Raw genomic sequence first — 15410 nt, 5'->3', positions numbered from 1 at the left:
AGGTCTTTAGTGAAAAAAAAATTTGGTCCAGTTAAGTGAATTTTTTATCATCATCACTGGCCAACAATCTTAAGTTTCTTTTGACGCAGATATCCACTCAATTTTCCTATCAGCTAGTCTTTTCACACCAATTTATTTCATCTCTTTCACATCCTTCTTAATCTGTTCCATGTGTAAATTGTTATATTGTAAATACATGTTTGTAAACTTATATATTTATATTGTAAATATATTTTTTTATGTTTAAATATAAATATTTTTTGCGAAAACAATCATGCAATGACTTTTGGCAAAACAAAACATCAATCACGGGGAATACGTCCCGGATACAGCTTTGGCAATTGTAAAAGAAGGCATTTGAGTGGATTCCGTCATGTTTTGAAATATAGGTGCTGAATATTATTATTTACTTCCTTATATTTTCCACCAGACGAGGACTTTCCGCAGAGTTCAAAATGAACTTAAAATTTAAGAATTGTAAATGATGGATTAAAACTTTGCGAGGTTCACTATTATAAATAATAGTGATTTTTACAAAGTTTTATTCCTTAGAATACCTTACAAAGTTTTATGCCTACATTTCCAATAGAAAGAGGTTTCACAAAGTAAAGCCTGAAGTTATCAGTTATATTAATTTAAGTGTTTTAGGACTTCAATGGATTTACCCTTAACATTCCTGACCGTAATATGCCGTCATAAGGCTCGATCCTAAGATCCTCATATCCATTAGATCCTCATCTTACGAGCAATGAACCCAAAAAACTGCTTCAAATGCAGCCTTTCGCGTATTGGTATTTCAAAGAAAGCATTGATAAATTTGTCTACCAAAATGCAATTATGAGACAATAATTAAGTGCAATACAAGGAGAAATTCAGGCTCTTGTATGGTCATGAAAATGTACGCTTAAATGGACGCGCTATAAACGCGAATGTTCCCCAGTGATATCGTAAGTTAAACTACGAGAATTATCCCTGTAATGAATCCATAGAAAATGGGTAAATATATGGAGCATGAGATCATGAAAGTGAAATAAGGATTTGTCAATTTATGTGAGGTACACCTCATCCTTTAAACCTATGGGCCAGTTGAATTTTGTTATTCCTACGAGTAAGATTCGAGAAGTGTCATAGTATTCGAGATATTTAGTTTGCAATCTTCACAGATCTAAAGCAAAGTTAGCAATGATAATTCAAGGCACGCCGCCATATTTTTAGTGCCAAGCACGTAACATTTAATTTCTTTGCCTCATGGACTCAAGGGTTGGAAAACAAATATACCATCTAACGAGCTGATTCATGGAATGATCTAGTAATTTCCCCTCGTAAGTTATCAATGAACGATTGCTGTACACGAACGATTGCTGTTCAAGTCATCTATTCTCCTCGAGTCTTGCTGAAATGCGGAAGACAAGGCCATAAAACCCTCAGTGGAATTCGTCAAACTATCCCACTCGTGAACGCGAATATCCTTCTCGCAGGGGTGTCGGTTGTAGTGTTGACCCGTATTTGAATCCCATCATTGGTGTAAATATTCTGGAAACTGCCCCAGCCCTGCTAAATTGCTTTGCAAATAGCACTTCAAAGTACGTATAGAACGTTTAGAGCAGGCTGGGGCCGATCCTTCTTTCCCTAACCTTATATGTCGGTCACCCCCTGTAAAATATCAACCAAACCTATTAAATTCTATCAAATGAACGAGTTTTGAACGCTTCAAGCTGACGAAATAATTGGCTAAAATTTTTATCGGGATAGCAATTTCGTTTGATTAACATGAATGTAAAGCTTAATTAAAATAGCAGAGCAACAGCAATAACTTTAAATAATTTTTATGGAAAGAATAAATAGTTATTCTAAACAGTGGCCACCTCGAAATTCAAAGGTCATGTTTTTATTGCAAGAGAAGACAAATCATCAATCTTAAAAATTAATTTTATATTCGCTGCAACATGTTAAAGTATTTATAATTGCTGAGGCCTAGTAAAAAAAAGCACAATGGCAGTGTACGAGGCAGGCAAAAACGATTAAAAAAACTCGTGAGTGAGTAGGTAAGAACAATTTTGCCAAAGCCATGTATGTGAGTATAAAAACAGTCAAATTGTAAACCCTGGATCGTGAGTGAGGTTAAATGTGGCTCGTCCGTGCTGATGTACGACCAGTTGGCTTTCAGGAGGAAAAATAAGGGGCTTAATTGCAGACAAAGGCATTGTGCTGCCCTCACTAAAGCAATTTCCTTCTTCCCGATCAGTATCCAATTATCGTTGTCAACATAGCAGCCTCTAAGAATACTAACGCGACCACAATGGCTTCGGTGGGCACACACGTGTCTCATTCCCCGACAACCAAACCCACGCATCCGCGCTGACACAAGAGATTCATCCCGAAAGATCCACTGAGAGTAAAAAAAGTTAGTGGAGAAAAATCAAGACGTTATATTTATTTAAGAATTATGTGGCATTTATATTTTTTATCCTTCAAAAACGTCTTCGTGAATAAGATTACTTATTTTTAGGCATACAATTCAAGTTTTTGACGATATTTCTGTATAGGTTTTAACACTTGAAGGCTCCTGCCAAAACCTTTGGAAAGTTCAAATAACAGTAAATTATTTTAAGGATAGGTATTTCGCACTGATGATTACGAAGGAAATGGGGTATTGCTCGAAGACATTACTGGTGGAAGAAGAGATCTGACAGTAATTTAAGTGTAGATAAATTGAGACATTACATAAAACTGAGAATAGTGCGGCATAATATTATTGGTCCTTTAAGAACGTCTGATTAAAAAGGATGCTATTTATAAGGGCATATAATCCACATTTTTGACGATACTTCTGTATCCGTGCCGCGCGTTGAAAACTCCCACAAGTCCACAGCCGCTGTTCTTAGGTTCTTGTTTTTATGAGCTTTCACTAAAATCATTCATAGCAAATGAATTCTTGAGCCTCTCATTAGATTTTTGAAATATTTTATTATTCTGCAGTTTGAACTTTTTTAGGCTTCGTACAAGTGATTACTTTTGGAGAAAAGATCATTTTGTGAATTTTTTTGAGAACGTTCTTAGAACTGTCTGATTATTTAAAAACTGGAATAGCTGCGCCTCTTGAAGACAAGATGGATCGACGAATTAGGTGATGAGGAAGAGCTAAGATGAGTGCGAGGAACTCTTTGAAAACCTTATGATAAAGACGGGACAACTTAGTTCGTCATATTACGAGCCACTATTTTCTCTCCCTAATCTCAGAAATAGCCCTCTTATAAACCGGCAAGAGTAACTGAAAGTTACTCTTGCCGGTTTCTTTCTTTCGGACTTCTGCTCATAAAAAATATTTTAGGTCTTTCACGATGTAATGCAACCCTTTTGTCAAAGTAATTCATTCTGTAATGGTGTTTTTTAGATAAGTTGACATGGTTGCAAAGTCCAAAGGAATATCAAATCAGAATATCTTTCCATGACATCAGCCAATTCATTTCATCCATACATGTGGGACACTGAATATTATTCTTCAGTGTCCACCATTATTATCCATCTTATTATCTTTTTAGACTTCATGGTATACAGCAACAAAAATAATTTTCACTTCGGATTGGTGAGTCACTGTTACGCTAAGAGGATGCATATTTCTCTTCTGGATCGGTTGTATTTTTCTGTGACAAATTAATTGTTTAAATATTTCTTTCTCATATTGATGTTACATGGAAATATGGAGTTGACCGCTGTCTACGTTTGCTGGCATCGTAAATGTAAAAATTTCATCTCAGAGGATGTACTTTTTTTTTCAAGTTTGAGAAACAGTTAAATGTTGAGAATGGTTTTCTGTGTATACCGTGAATATTTCAGCATGGTATCGCATATTTCAAACGAGGAATTAGTCACGAAAAAAATACTGGTTTAACGGGAATGATGGATTCTCTTAAAGTGTTCAATTTACTAAAACAGTTGAGCTCTACCGGTCAAGATGGCCGAACCTGGCCAATAAAACCAGATCTGATAAGACTTCGTGGAAGGTTATTCGAGATTTCCATCCTTATCAGATGACGATGACGATGACGATGGACGACACGTCGGCCCTGATGGAGAAACTGACCCGGTACAAATCCCGCATAACTTTCCGCGATACAATACAACGGGAAGGCCTGCAATTATTCCTAACAAAACTTATCCCTTTTATCTTTTCAGATCACACGGATTCGCTCACAAAGATGACGCCATCGCTTAGCACGGATCTGCATGGCCTCCTCAAGTACACCAACTACTCCATCCAAGTGCTGGCCTTCACACGCGTCGGCGACGGAGTCCGATCAACTGCCATCCACTGTCGGACCAAGGAAGATGGTACAAGTTGTTGGGACGCACCGAGAGACACTTAAATGCCTTTATTCCGTGATAATCCTTCTTCTTCTGTCTTAAGCCACGCAATGTACGCATCAGTAACTTCTACGATGGCGCCGCGCGTTGAAAACTCCCAGAAGTCCACAGCCCCTGTTCTTCAGTTCTGGTTCTTATGAGCTTTCACTAAAATCTTTCATAGCAAATGAATTCTTGAGCCTCTCATTAGATTTTTGAAATATTTTATTATAAATTTACGGCAGAATGAGCTAGATGAGTCTCATTTCACATTTATAATATTTATTTAATTAGAAGCTTTAGTCATTATCATTTGATCTATAAGTCATCACATCATTGTCGGTAGCTCACGCAAATCCTATCAATTTAACTTTCTGTCAAAAAATTTGAACAAATGTGTTAGTTTCCCTTAGATTGGTTCAACTTTTCTTTAAAAAATATTTTAATAGAACATGCTAGCCGCGTATCATGACTTTATATGACTCCTGAAATCGAACCCAGGACAATATGAAGCGGAGGCGAGGCCAATGCATGACGGTGCTTCGTTCAATGGGAATGTCCAACTCTAAATGTTTCATTAGCCATCCCCTAGTGCTTAAGAAAAATCGTAGGATACGAATCAAAATCTATTTTCTGTTAAATTTTGACGGTAAAAACTCAGCAGATTTATCCTTGTTCCATCATTGAAGTCGACGAAATTAAAATTCTCTTTTTGAGACGTGAAATTTTTCCATTTCATTGACTCAAATGATATTTCAATTCTAATAGTTTCTCAATTTCATATCTAATCGCTAAAAAAGGAAATAAAAATTTACCAGTGAAATTTACTCCCTTCAAAGCGATGTGGAAGTACTTGTAAATGCGGTTTAGTGGTTACGACGTTGAATACGATTCTGAAGTTTCATGTTCCATTACCATCCGTGGTAATTTTTGTTCATGATTTTCTTCTACATTTTATTTTGTTTCAATCAACTGTTCAAAGTTATATTCATGATTTTCACTGAAAATTTTAATTTTGGGCGATGAAATGCTTTTGTTCACTTGCAACGCGACGGCTGATGATTTCCCATTTTTTCACACGGAAGCTTTCTTTGTAATATTTCATTTTCGTGTCGGAACACGACGCATTATTAAGATACACATCTATTTGGTTTCCTTTTATTTTGCAATATGATATTGTAGACTAATTCTTACCGTTTATGCCTAATTTCCGTATAGGAGTTAGTTATTAGTTGAACTTTTAACACCCTGCGGAGTATAAAGAACGTGACCGAAAAAGCTATATTCTATGATGATTAAAATTGATAGTTTTCCTGATGGGAAAAGAAAATTTTTCTAACGAGACGCTACTCTCGAGCCTGTTGTTAGATAAGTGACAGCTCGCTGAGTGAAAAGATGGTTGACCGTCCCCAACTCCGGAGTAAGATCCCATCCCTTCCCTGGCTCAGTCTATCTGGAATTCAACGGTTCTTTACCAACGATTTGAAAACTAGGCTTGAATTTTAAGAGTCCACAAACCCGTACTGCAATATAAAAGGAATCCAAGTACTTGTTTATCTTAAAAATCCGTCGTGTTGCCACAAGGAAATAAAAAAATTCACAGAGAAAAATTGGGAAAACATCAGATGCCAGATGAGCACAAAAAATCCTCGCACAGAAAAAAATGAAAATTTCTGTGATAATCATGAAAATAATTGTTAAAAGCAGGATTATTTAAAAGGAAAAGTAGGAAGAAATATTAAAGAAAGTCCCGCAGACGAGACTCAAATTTAGAACCTCAAGGTAGAAATCGAACACCGCAGCCACTGCGCCACGACAGTTTGTTTCATACGGAGTTTTGAAGGGAATGCAAAGCCAAATACAATCACATCTACCGATCCTTGCGCTACTACTGACTAAAGTTGAGGTGCGAATCAATGCGTGGAGAACAGTTTCACAGTAAAACGGCAACTGCTCCTTAATGGAGCCTTCTATAGTAATGTAAACACAATGGTTATTTTAATGCAGGTTGAGGATTAAAACGTTCTCGAGTTACGATGAGATCCATTTCTTCGGAGATTTGGCAGAATTAGTCTGTCATAATCATCCAGATGATTAAAAAAATCTCGGGTCAGCATTGAAATAGGCGTTAATGAAGTTAATTAGATTATTGTAATTAAATTATTTAATGAAAAACTAAGTTCAAATGGTGCGAATAGTTCCAACTGTGTTCAAAGTGTTATTGTTAAAATAAGTTATCATTTAATATAAGACACGGTCTCAGGCGTTACTTTGTGGAATTGCTTCATTATAGATTATATAAAATAACTTTGTTTAATTCCACACTTTATTTTTAATAGCACGACCCGGGTTTCAGCATCTAATGCTATTATCAGTTTTTTTATGATAGCATTAGATGCTGAAATTCGGGTCGTGCTATTTTAAATAAAGTGTGGAATAAAACAAAGTTATTTTATTTAATATATAATTTTTCATTTATGGGATGATTACTTTTCTTAGCATTTATTTATTTCTGGAATATTTGGCGCTTTATTTTTTGTCTTCAACCTCTCAAGGTACGTTTTTCTCAACCATATCTCCGCAATAAAAAGGAAGAAACCTGAGTGAAAGCTTGTGCACTATTGTCGTCATCCTTTTTATATTTAGTCATTAGCTATCATTGCGTTAGTTCCGGGATGAGGGTCAGGTCGGGCGGAGTCATTCTATCATTCAACTGACTCTACCGTTGGCGAATGGCTGGACATAATTAATGCTGCTCATGCAGCAATTTCCTCTCCTGACTAAATGATCGCTCCATACCCATGGAAATTTCCCTATCGACCTGCATCTGGAATTGAGACCTTGGAGTTCAAATTTGAACTTTCGATTCTGTTCATCAATTGCGGGATTGCCTTGCCTCTTCTCGAAGATGGATCAATTTTCGTAAAAAAAACCATCGTAAAAACTCCAAAAAAATTCGTGTATATACTTTATAAATCAAGTAAATCTTTCCAAGGAGGCGTTTATTCACCTGATTGAAAGCACTTTAAACGATATTTTCAGCGTAATAATAACTTAAAAATTTTCATTCCTGTGAATCATTTTTACTGTCGCAGGAAAATTGTAAAGTGCGATATAAGTACATTAACAGTTGGTCTCATGTTGGCAATGAGGGTAGAGAGTTAATAATTGGATACTCAGGTAATTAAGCTTGTCCGAAGTGTCTATGATTTACCAGCTTATTACTATTATATTTTACAAATGTCTTACCAGAATCTGTCATTCTTCGCTTGAAACTACCTTTGCTTCTCCTTTGCTTCTTCATATATTTCCTTGCTTCTGTCCTCATTTTCCTCTGTTATTTCATACTTTCAATTTTACTTATCACTAATACTTTTGAAAACTTCCCCCTTGATAATTCTTCGTACTCTTTTGCTTTGCATCCTCCTTTATTGCACCTTCATGCTAAATTCCTCGTCCTGCGGTCACCGAATCATAAACTGCGGCATGCCCAGCCCATACTATTAGAGCGATTGCTTTTGCATATCCATTATAACCCCTTTATTATCCATCAAGAAATAATTTTGATAGCCTTTCACTGTATAAAAGTGCAATGAAATATAAATTTATACTGAAATTAGTGTGTGTATATATGTTACAGGTCACTATCTACAGAAAAAGAATGTGATATGCCAGCTCATTCAATTCTGTATTTTCATGAAATGAACTTTCTCATCGCAAAAAGACTTACTAAATCCATGATGATGTAAAACTACACAGTGATTGTAAATTCAGATTTTTAATTACTTTTGCTCAAACTATCAAGTTATCGGTTGATTCATATGCTACAATAGAAACTGTATTTTGGACTGCGGAAAAAAGGGTTCAAAAGTAAGGCGTCAGAAAAATGGTTCCGATTTTTTGTTGTACGATACCATTCAACCCTTCGTCAAATTCTTCCACGGTAGTTTTTTAAAGTATAAATGTCACCGCCGCTGAGTTAAAAATTTAATTTTTTTGATAATTATATTTTCTAAAGCAATATAAGGCTCACTTAATTCAGATTTACCTACTGTATATACTTCCTTTTCTTAACACTGTGTGACATGTTATCGAACGATCACACCACTGCGGCGCGCTGTTTGAATTGCCAATTACGGTAGTCGATACAAATTTGGCGACACAACGATCGATATGGCATTTACGCAGCAGTCCCGCACGATCTCTTTTGACGTCACTTTATTTTGCCCAATCGGTCTCACCAACTATCAAGTTTCTATAATGTTCGTCCTCGCAACCATAAGTCGACGTCATCGCAGGCGGAGAAGAATCGGCCTCCCTACTCATGTTAGATAGAATACAATGCGCTGAATATTCGCACAAATTAAATATTTATTTTGAAAGGATAATAACAAATGGAGTGAAAATATGGAAACTGCGTCACGGATGGCGATTCCCTATTGATTTGGCAGCTGTCTTCGGGGAGCAGATGGTTGGCTTTCGTTAGCCGAAAAACCGGTTCCTTAGATTTTAATGTCCATTGCAATTGGCCTTTGGAATATGCTTGCTGCAATCCACTCATGCCTTTTCAATATGTTAGCGTCGATTGACATGCTTAATACTTTACGCTGTTTGCTGCCACAGGAGAAATCGGGAAGCTCGGGCACCACATTTGCATTTAATGGCCTTATTGTGGCTTTGCAATTGAACCTCGTTTTAAACGACCAGCTATTGTATGCCGTGGAAGATCTTCGAATCAGGCGCACGTGATCTGTACTCTATCGGTGCACTTTCTTCCAGTAACGTTACTGATTTTGGACTGGCCTTTGGGAATACTGCGATAAAGAAGTTTTAGTTCTAGTTAAACCTTTATATTTGTGTTTTCGGTGATCGCAATGATAGGGAGCGACACAGTTCAGTCCGGTTTATTTATTTCTAATGGATAAAAAAAATTAATTTTGTAAATGTCTGACGTTTTATATAGTATTTTTTTAATAATTCGAAGCATGTCAATATCGTCACATCGCTATAACGTCATTATAGCAATAATTTTCACATGCCATTACGATTGGGTTGCCAGACATTATTTGGACTAGACCGGGACATCTTACTGTACCTAGTAGTACCGGATAGAGGGAGGTGTGGAAGAGTCATGGAAACGGGTTTGTAAAATCGAAGCTAAGATGAAATTATAATTTTTTTTTCTTTGACTAACTAGACTCTAAACTCATATTGCCGTATTGTGTTATGCTTTCTGTTAAAAGACGCTATTAAAAAATATTTTCCCATAATTTTTGCACGAAACCAGGTATTGTGGAGAATTACCGGAAACCGACGGAACGCCCTCAAAAGCGGTCTTAACCGGGACTGTCCAAGCAATACCGGGACGTATGGCTACTCTACATAACTAGATTAGGTGCACTTACAGGGTGATAAAGCCCGGAAATAGTGCCGAGATTTCGTGATGAAGTATAGTGGAAGATTATTCCTTAGACTATCATGTGACTCGGTCATTTCTTCCGACATCCCCGTCATGTCCTAACGTTTCCTTCACTTCCTTCCGGTCAGTTCCTGGTCCACCGGCCGCCATTAAGGCCCTTCCCATGTCCGCGGACAGCGTGCTCGTGGCGTGGATGCCGCCCAAGCAACCCAACGGCCACGTGGTCGAGTACGGCCTGTACGTGCGCGGCGTGGAGGCGGGCCGTCCTGTGGACTCTCGTGCCCTGCACACGCCGCACCTCGAGATGGAGGTGACGGAGTTGAAGCGCCGCGCTCGCTACGAGTTCTGGGTGACGGCGTTCACCAAAGTGGGCGAGGGTCAAAGTACACCGGTCGCTTCCGCCTCGCCCACGCCTCAAGGTAAGCCCTTTTGGATATCCGCGTGCACGGTCCACTGCCTTCTCCTCCAACTTCCTTAATACCCATGGCTAAGTTAGCGGGACTTTCACCGCCGCCCACGTGGCAAGTTAGTAGTAAACCGCATTTACCGGCTTTAGCGCCTACCAGCATTATAATCTCAATATGTTTGCAGGGAATGCTCATGAGTTCAATGGTATCGGGCTCAACAATGCGGAAGTTGATATTCACAAATAAAAAGACGACTTCGTTGACTTCCACTGATTTATTTCTTGGTACGACATGTTAGGTACTTGAAGGTACTTGAAAAGGTACTTTTAAATGAACTCTATGGATCGAAACATGTCGTAGCAAGAAAATAAATCAGTGGAAGTCAACGGATTCGTCTTTTCATTTGTGAATGCTCATCAGAATATTACGTGACGTATTTCATATAAAAGTCAAAATTCTCTTCGTAAATTTTCATTGGTAACGCAGTGCTGCCCCTGGTATTTTATTTATTGTTATTCATTTTGGATTTGCTCTAAGGCATCACAAAAGTATTGCGAAATTAAGCCCGAATTTGATTTATCAACGCTAAAAGAGTATGTGCATTATTTGCGTTGGATCTTATTGTCAAAGGTTAATATTATTCTCTAGTATTATTGTGAGGGAAGAGCATAGAAATAGAGCCCTACGATTTTTTGTGCATTATGAATAATTGGATCTGGATGTAGTAGGCCCGAAAACCAAATATACTGCAATTATTATATAGATATACCTGATAAATTACGAATTGTTAGTATTTGCGCTGTATTTTGGACTAATAAATTATTACTTACAAATAAAATATGCCTGAGTAATTTTATTTGAATTAATTTGTGCTCTTAAAAATAACTGAGAAATAAGAAAGAGATTCAGAGTGTTTTTGGTAAAAAAAAGTATGTATATGCCACTCTTTCATTAATTTCAAGACGACAAAACATACTCTGGTAGTTATTTTTTAAGTTGCTAACTATTGACATAAACTTGATGGAAGTACTTGTGAGTATTATTCTGTTAATGTGGGTAGTCAGGCAAAATTGTTGGTGCCACGTTCGTAAATGGAGAAAGAATGTCGTTAGCATTGAAGAAAGTGTAATGGAGACAGTACATTGTCTTCATTGTCTTCAGGGCTTGTTTTACATGCGTCTGTGAAAAGATCACCTATCTCCAACAATCAACCCACTTTGATAAAAATTGAAGAATATTTTTCGTCACTACTAAATGTCAGCTTTAAATGAAAATTTATCATGATGCCTTAAAGTCGACTAATTAGTCTTGAACAGTTAACTGTTTCATCCCCAAATCTCTAGTTCGGTGATCATTCTTTTCAGGTGTAGGAATCGTTGATGCTATAATAAAAATCGGAGATGACGAGCATTGGCTCATTAGTTATCACGTTAATCTAGGTTAAATCTTGAAAAGGATTCCTTTTAATACTCACGAAATAGTTGCTATCGTTAAGATTTTTAATTTCTCACCCCAGCGCCTTATCTACAATCTCTTTTCTCTGATCATCGAAGTGAAAATTTCTCTTTCCAGGTAAAAAGCTTTTCTCCGCACTTCCGATCTTTTTTTTACAACCAGTTGACGTTTTGATAAAGTTTCACCGCATTAGCTCCTTGAGCCAGGCAATTTGTGTGCCGGTTGAGTAACGTGGCTCTTTCAGCCGTTTGTAACACTAATAAAGCAAATATGCCTCATCAAAACGCTCGCTCCAGATTGAAATTATTCCCAATTTTCGATTTCCAAGTAGAAGATCAAAAACAATAAGTTCGAGGGAGGCAAGTATCGGTTTTGATGCCAAGAGAAGTTCTCAAAAATGCAGGTAGAAATGTGAATTTACTAATTAGAGCGAGCTTTATTTGATATTTCCAGTGGTTAAACTCAATGATGAAATTCAGTAAATGTGATACTGATGATACCGGTGGATTCCCTTGGCAAATATTATCGATTTGAATTGCCGTCTCCATACAGCATACGCTGCACTATTCCATGTTTTTTGAATTGAAATCATCCGCGGTAAACATTCATGACACTCGCCTTCAATCTCGTATTCCCTTACCTATGGCTGCCTGCACCAGACATGCGCTATTTGATGGATCTATGCACAAGTAATCCATGCATTTAGATGTGTGTTAACGGAAATCAATCCGGTATCCCATTCTGTGACCTAACGGTGAACTACTGATCCATCTCAAAAACTTTACTCCGACCTTAGTGTTTTGTGGAGGCATTCAGCACCTAATTTACAATTTTTCCAAAAGTAATGAAACAATCACTAAATGATAAATTAACTATGAAGATATTATGCAAATAATACTATGCTTAATCACATCAAAGAAAATTGTGGAGACATTCATGAGCTTATAATTTAAAAAGATGTATTCCTACAGCGAAGTATCTGATGGTTTCCAGAAATGCGCTAGGTATGGCTGGAATTTTTGTTTGTTTAAATGCATTATAAACGACTTTGTTTCTTTTATGAGCAAATTTTCTTTATTTTGAGCAATGCTAACTTGGAAATTGTTAACTATCCCTTCGAATAACTCATATTCAGGCATTTCACTCATGAAGGCAATGATACTGAGGGTATGGAGCTAATCCCAAACGATATCGTTAGCGCATGAGTTTCGTACTAACCAAATGTCAGTGCCCACAAAGATCTGATAACAAGAACGCGATATTCTATTGATAGGTGTTCCAAGAGGATTTCATCGGACTCGGAGTCATAGCCTTTATACTCAGTCAACTAATACTTACGTAAAGTGCCGTATTACTACGTTTACACAAATAATGTGTTGAATTTATAATTTACCGTATCAACTGAAGCCTCCGAATACACATTGCGTCCGCAATTCAAATATTTTGAGTAAGAATTTGCTATATTAGTGCCATATTCCATCACCGAATACATATATGGACGGTTCTTGCAAATATTTACATATCAAGTAAAAATAATAATAAAAATATTATTAATGAATAAAATAGAAACATTAAGGTGACCAATGAAGCCCAAAAGAGCACGATTTCTCTTTCTACGTAGGGGCCTTTCATTACATCTACAATTATGAGCCTTTCTACATAATGGGCCATCAAAATTGCTACATGTCACAGTGTTTAAATTATCTTCAAAAAGATTTTAGGAGTGTTTCACCCCGACTTGTTGGTACAGACACCTTTATAATAATATACTTATAAAAATATAGTAATATTGATGTGCTCATTCATATAATGTGTGTTCTCTGCTTCCATTAGCATTCTTTATACTTTCCATAAATATTTTTGTCTTGATGTTTGAATTTTCATACTCCTTGCATAATGGCCCTCAGAGTTATTTGATAATAAGCTATCGACTCTAAGAATTACTATCGTGCATGCTGACACATTAGACCTGGCGGAAGCCCTTTCAAAGGTGTCTTGAAGGAAACTCTATTTCTAAAAAAAAGGTACCGGAACGGAACCAGCTCAGTTAAACCACAAGATTTTCAAAAAATAACTCCCTCGTCGGATTTTGACATTAAACATACGTTAATACTTCATTTTAACATCATTGAGCTGTTATTGGTTAGAAACTTAAAACACAATTTTTATATTATATCAATATCGAAATATAGCGATTGGTGGCAACTAGTTGTGTATGGAGGACTTTAAATGGAATAATTTTAACGTTGAATTATTTAAAGTTGTAATTTAAAGCCATGGTACAACTTACGACATAAAATTCACAGTAATTGAGCCGGTACTGGTATTTAAAGGAGCTGACCGACAGCTGAGGTCATTTGCTCCATGAAGGAAGGGTAGATGAGGAAGAGTGGACAGTAATCCGGTGTCGGCATTGGTCTGCTCTTAACGAAAGGCGCCAAGGGGACCATGGCTTAGCGTACCATCCGACGGGCGGAGTGTTGAGCTTGAACTGTCCTCCACCTAACATTCAAGCGGAGATTGGCATCCTCTGGAAATTCTCTGCCACCTCCAGGATTTGAACCCAAGTCAACGGGGTGGGAAGTCAACACTCTAGCCATACGCCAACCCAATCCCCATGATATTCGAACCCGCAACCATTAGCATCAGGATGCCAAGCTCCCCAATTTGGAAAGACTTCTACATATTTACTGAAATTTTGGCTTCATCAAAGTTTGTACTTCATCAAAAAAGTCCCTCGTTCCGGCTGAGATCAAGCATTGGTCTTGAGCAGGTGACGGTCACTCAACTCTCCTTCCACACCCGTAGGTGCAGTGGCTGCGGCGGTGGCGTCTTTCGGCGGCTCGGTGGCCGTGGCCTGGCGTCGCGACGTTCGTTTGCCGTGCCGCGCCGTGGGAGTCCCATCACCGCAGCGGCAGTGGCTGGCGGGGGAGGCGCCCGTGGGCAGCCGCCGCCCCCGCGCCCAACTCGCCCCCGACGGCGCCCTCTTCCTGCCCAACGTGCAACGCGCCGACGACGGCGACTACACGTGCCGCGTGTGGAACGAGCACGGCCGTGACGTCATCACGCACCACCTAGTCGTCCAAGGTGAGTTTGCACGATCCAGTGTGGGAAGCCGACCGATTCTGGTGAGAGTCATAAGTAAAAAGTAGGGATGAGTCGATTCCAAATGTCGATTCTCGATCCAGCCGATTCTCAGGTACGGAATCGGAATCAAAAGCCTAAAGCCACACACCTGAGCCATTGTCTATTGTACATTTTTAAATTACCACTTTATGTCTGTAACAGTTAATGTGTTTATTATTTTGCTAAAGCTGAGGATTAATTACTATAATATTAATTCACAACTTTTCATATATATACCTTTTGGGCCACTTAATTGTCTTTGGTATTTGGTTCCATTCCATTCCTGAATTTTAATGACAGCAATACTACTGACAAACCAATATTCCACCTGTAGATATAAACAAGAAACGATAGAATCGGAATCGTGTTAGGAATCGAAATCGAAATAAAGTGGGAAAGACTCATACCTACTTAAAATCTAACAACTGCAGTCAAATTTAAACCCAAAACACCTTCCATTTGAACCAATCCATCGTAAGGCAATGAAGCTATATTAATGAATGTACGTTTACCATCTTTACTAGTAGCCCGAGATCCCAAGGTATGAAATTAGTATCTAAAGGAAACACAAAATAACCATTATATATTTTAATTGTAATACACCACGCATTCACTGCATTTTTTTCTACCACCAAAATACAAATCCAAACACACACCAA

General features: G+C 37.8%; 1 protein-coding gene across 3 annotated transcripts in view; it reads left to right on the top strand.

Moving 5' to 3' along the window:
- The window catches only part of LOC124171357 (Down syndrome cell adhesion molecule-like protein Dscam2), a 500071-nt gene that overhangs the window by 430467 nt on the left and 54194 nt on the right, over positions 1-15410 (top strand). For all 3 annotated transcript variants that reach the window (XM_046550521.1, XM_046550522.1, XM_046550520.1), the window contains 3 exons: positions 4177-4332; positions 9892-10182; positions 14434-14712. In XM_046550521.1, coding sequence (XP_046406477.1) covers positions 4177-4332; positions 9892-10182; positions 14434-14712 — 726 coding nt within the window. The remainder of the gene's footprint in view (positions 1-4176; positions 4333-9891; positions 10183-14433; positions 14713-15410) is intronic.

This window comes from Ischnura elegans, chromosome X, assembly GCF_921293095.1.
Source record: "Ischnura elegans chromosome X, ioIscEleg1.1, whole genome shotgun sequence".
NCBI classification, from domain to species: domain Eukaryota; kingdom Metazoa; phylum Arthropoda; class Insecta; order Odonata; family Coenagrionidae; genus Ischnura; species Ischnura elegans.
Note: the sequence above shows the minus strand (reverse complement) of the source record. Positions and strands in the feature narration are given on the sequence as shown.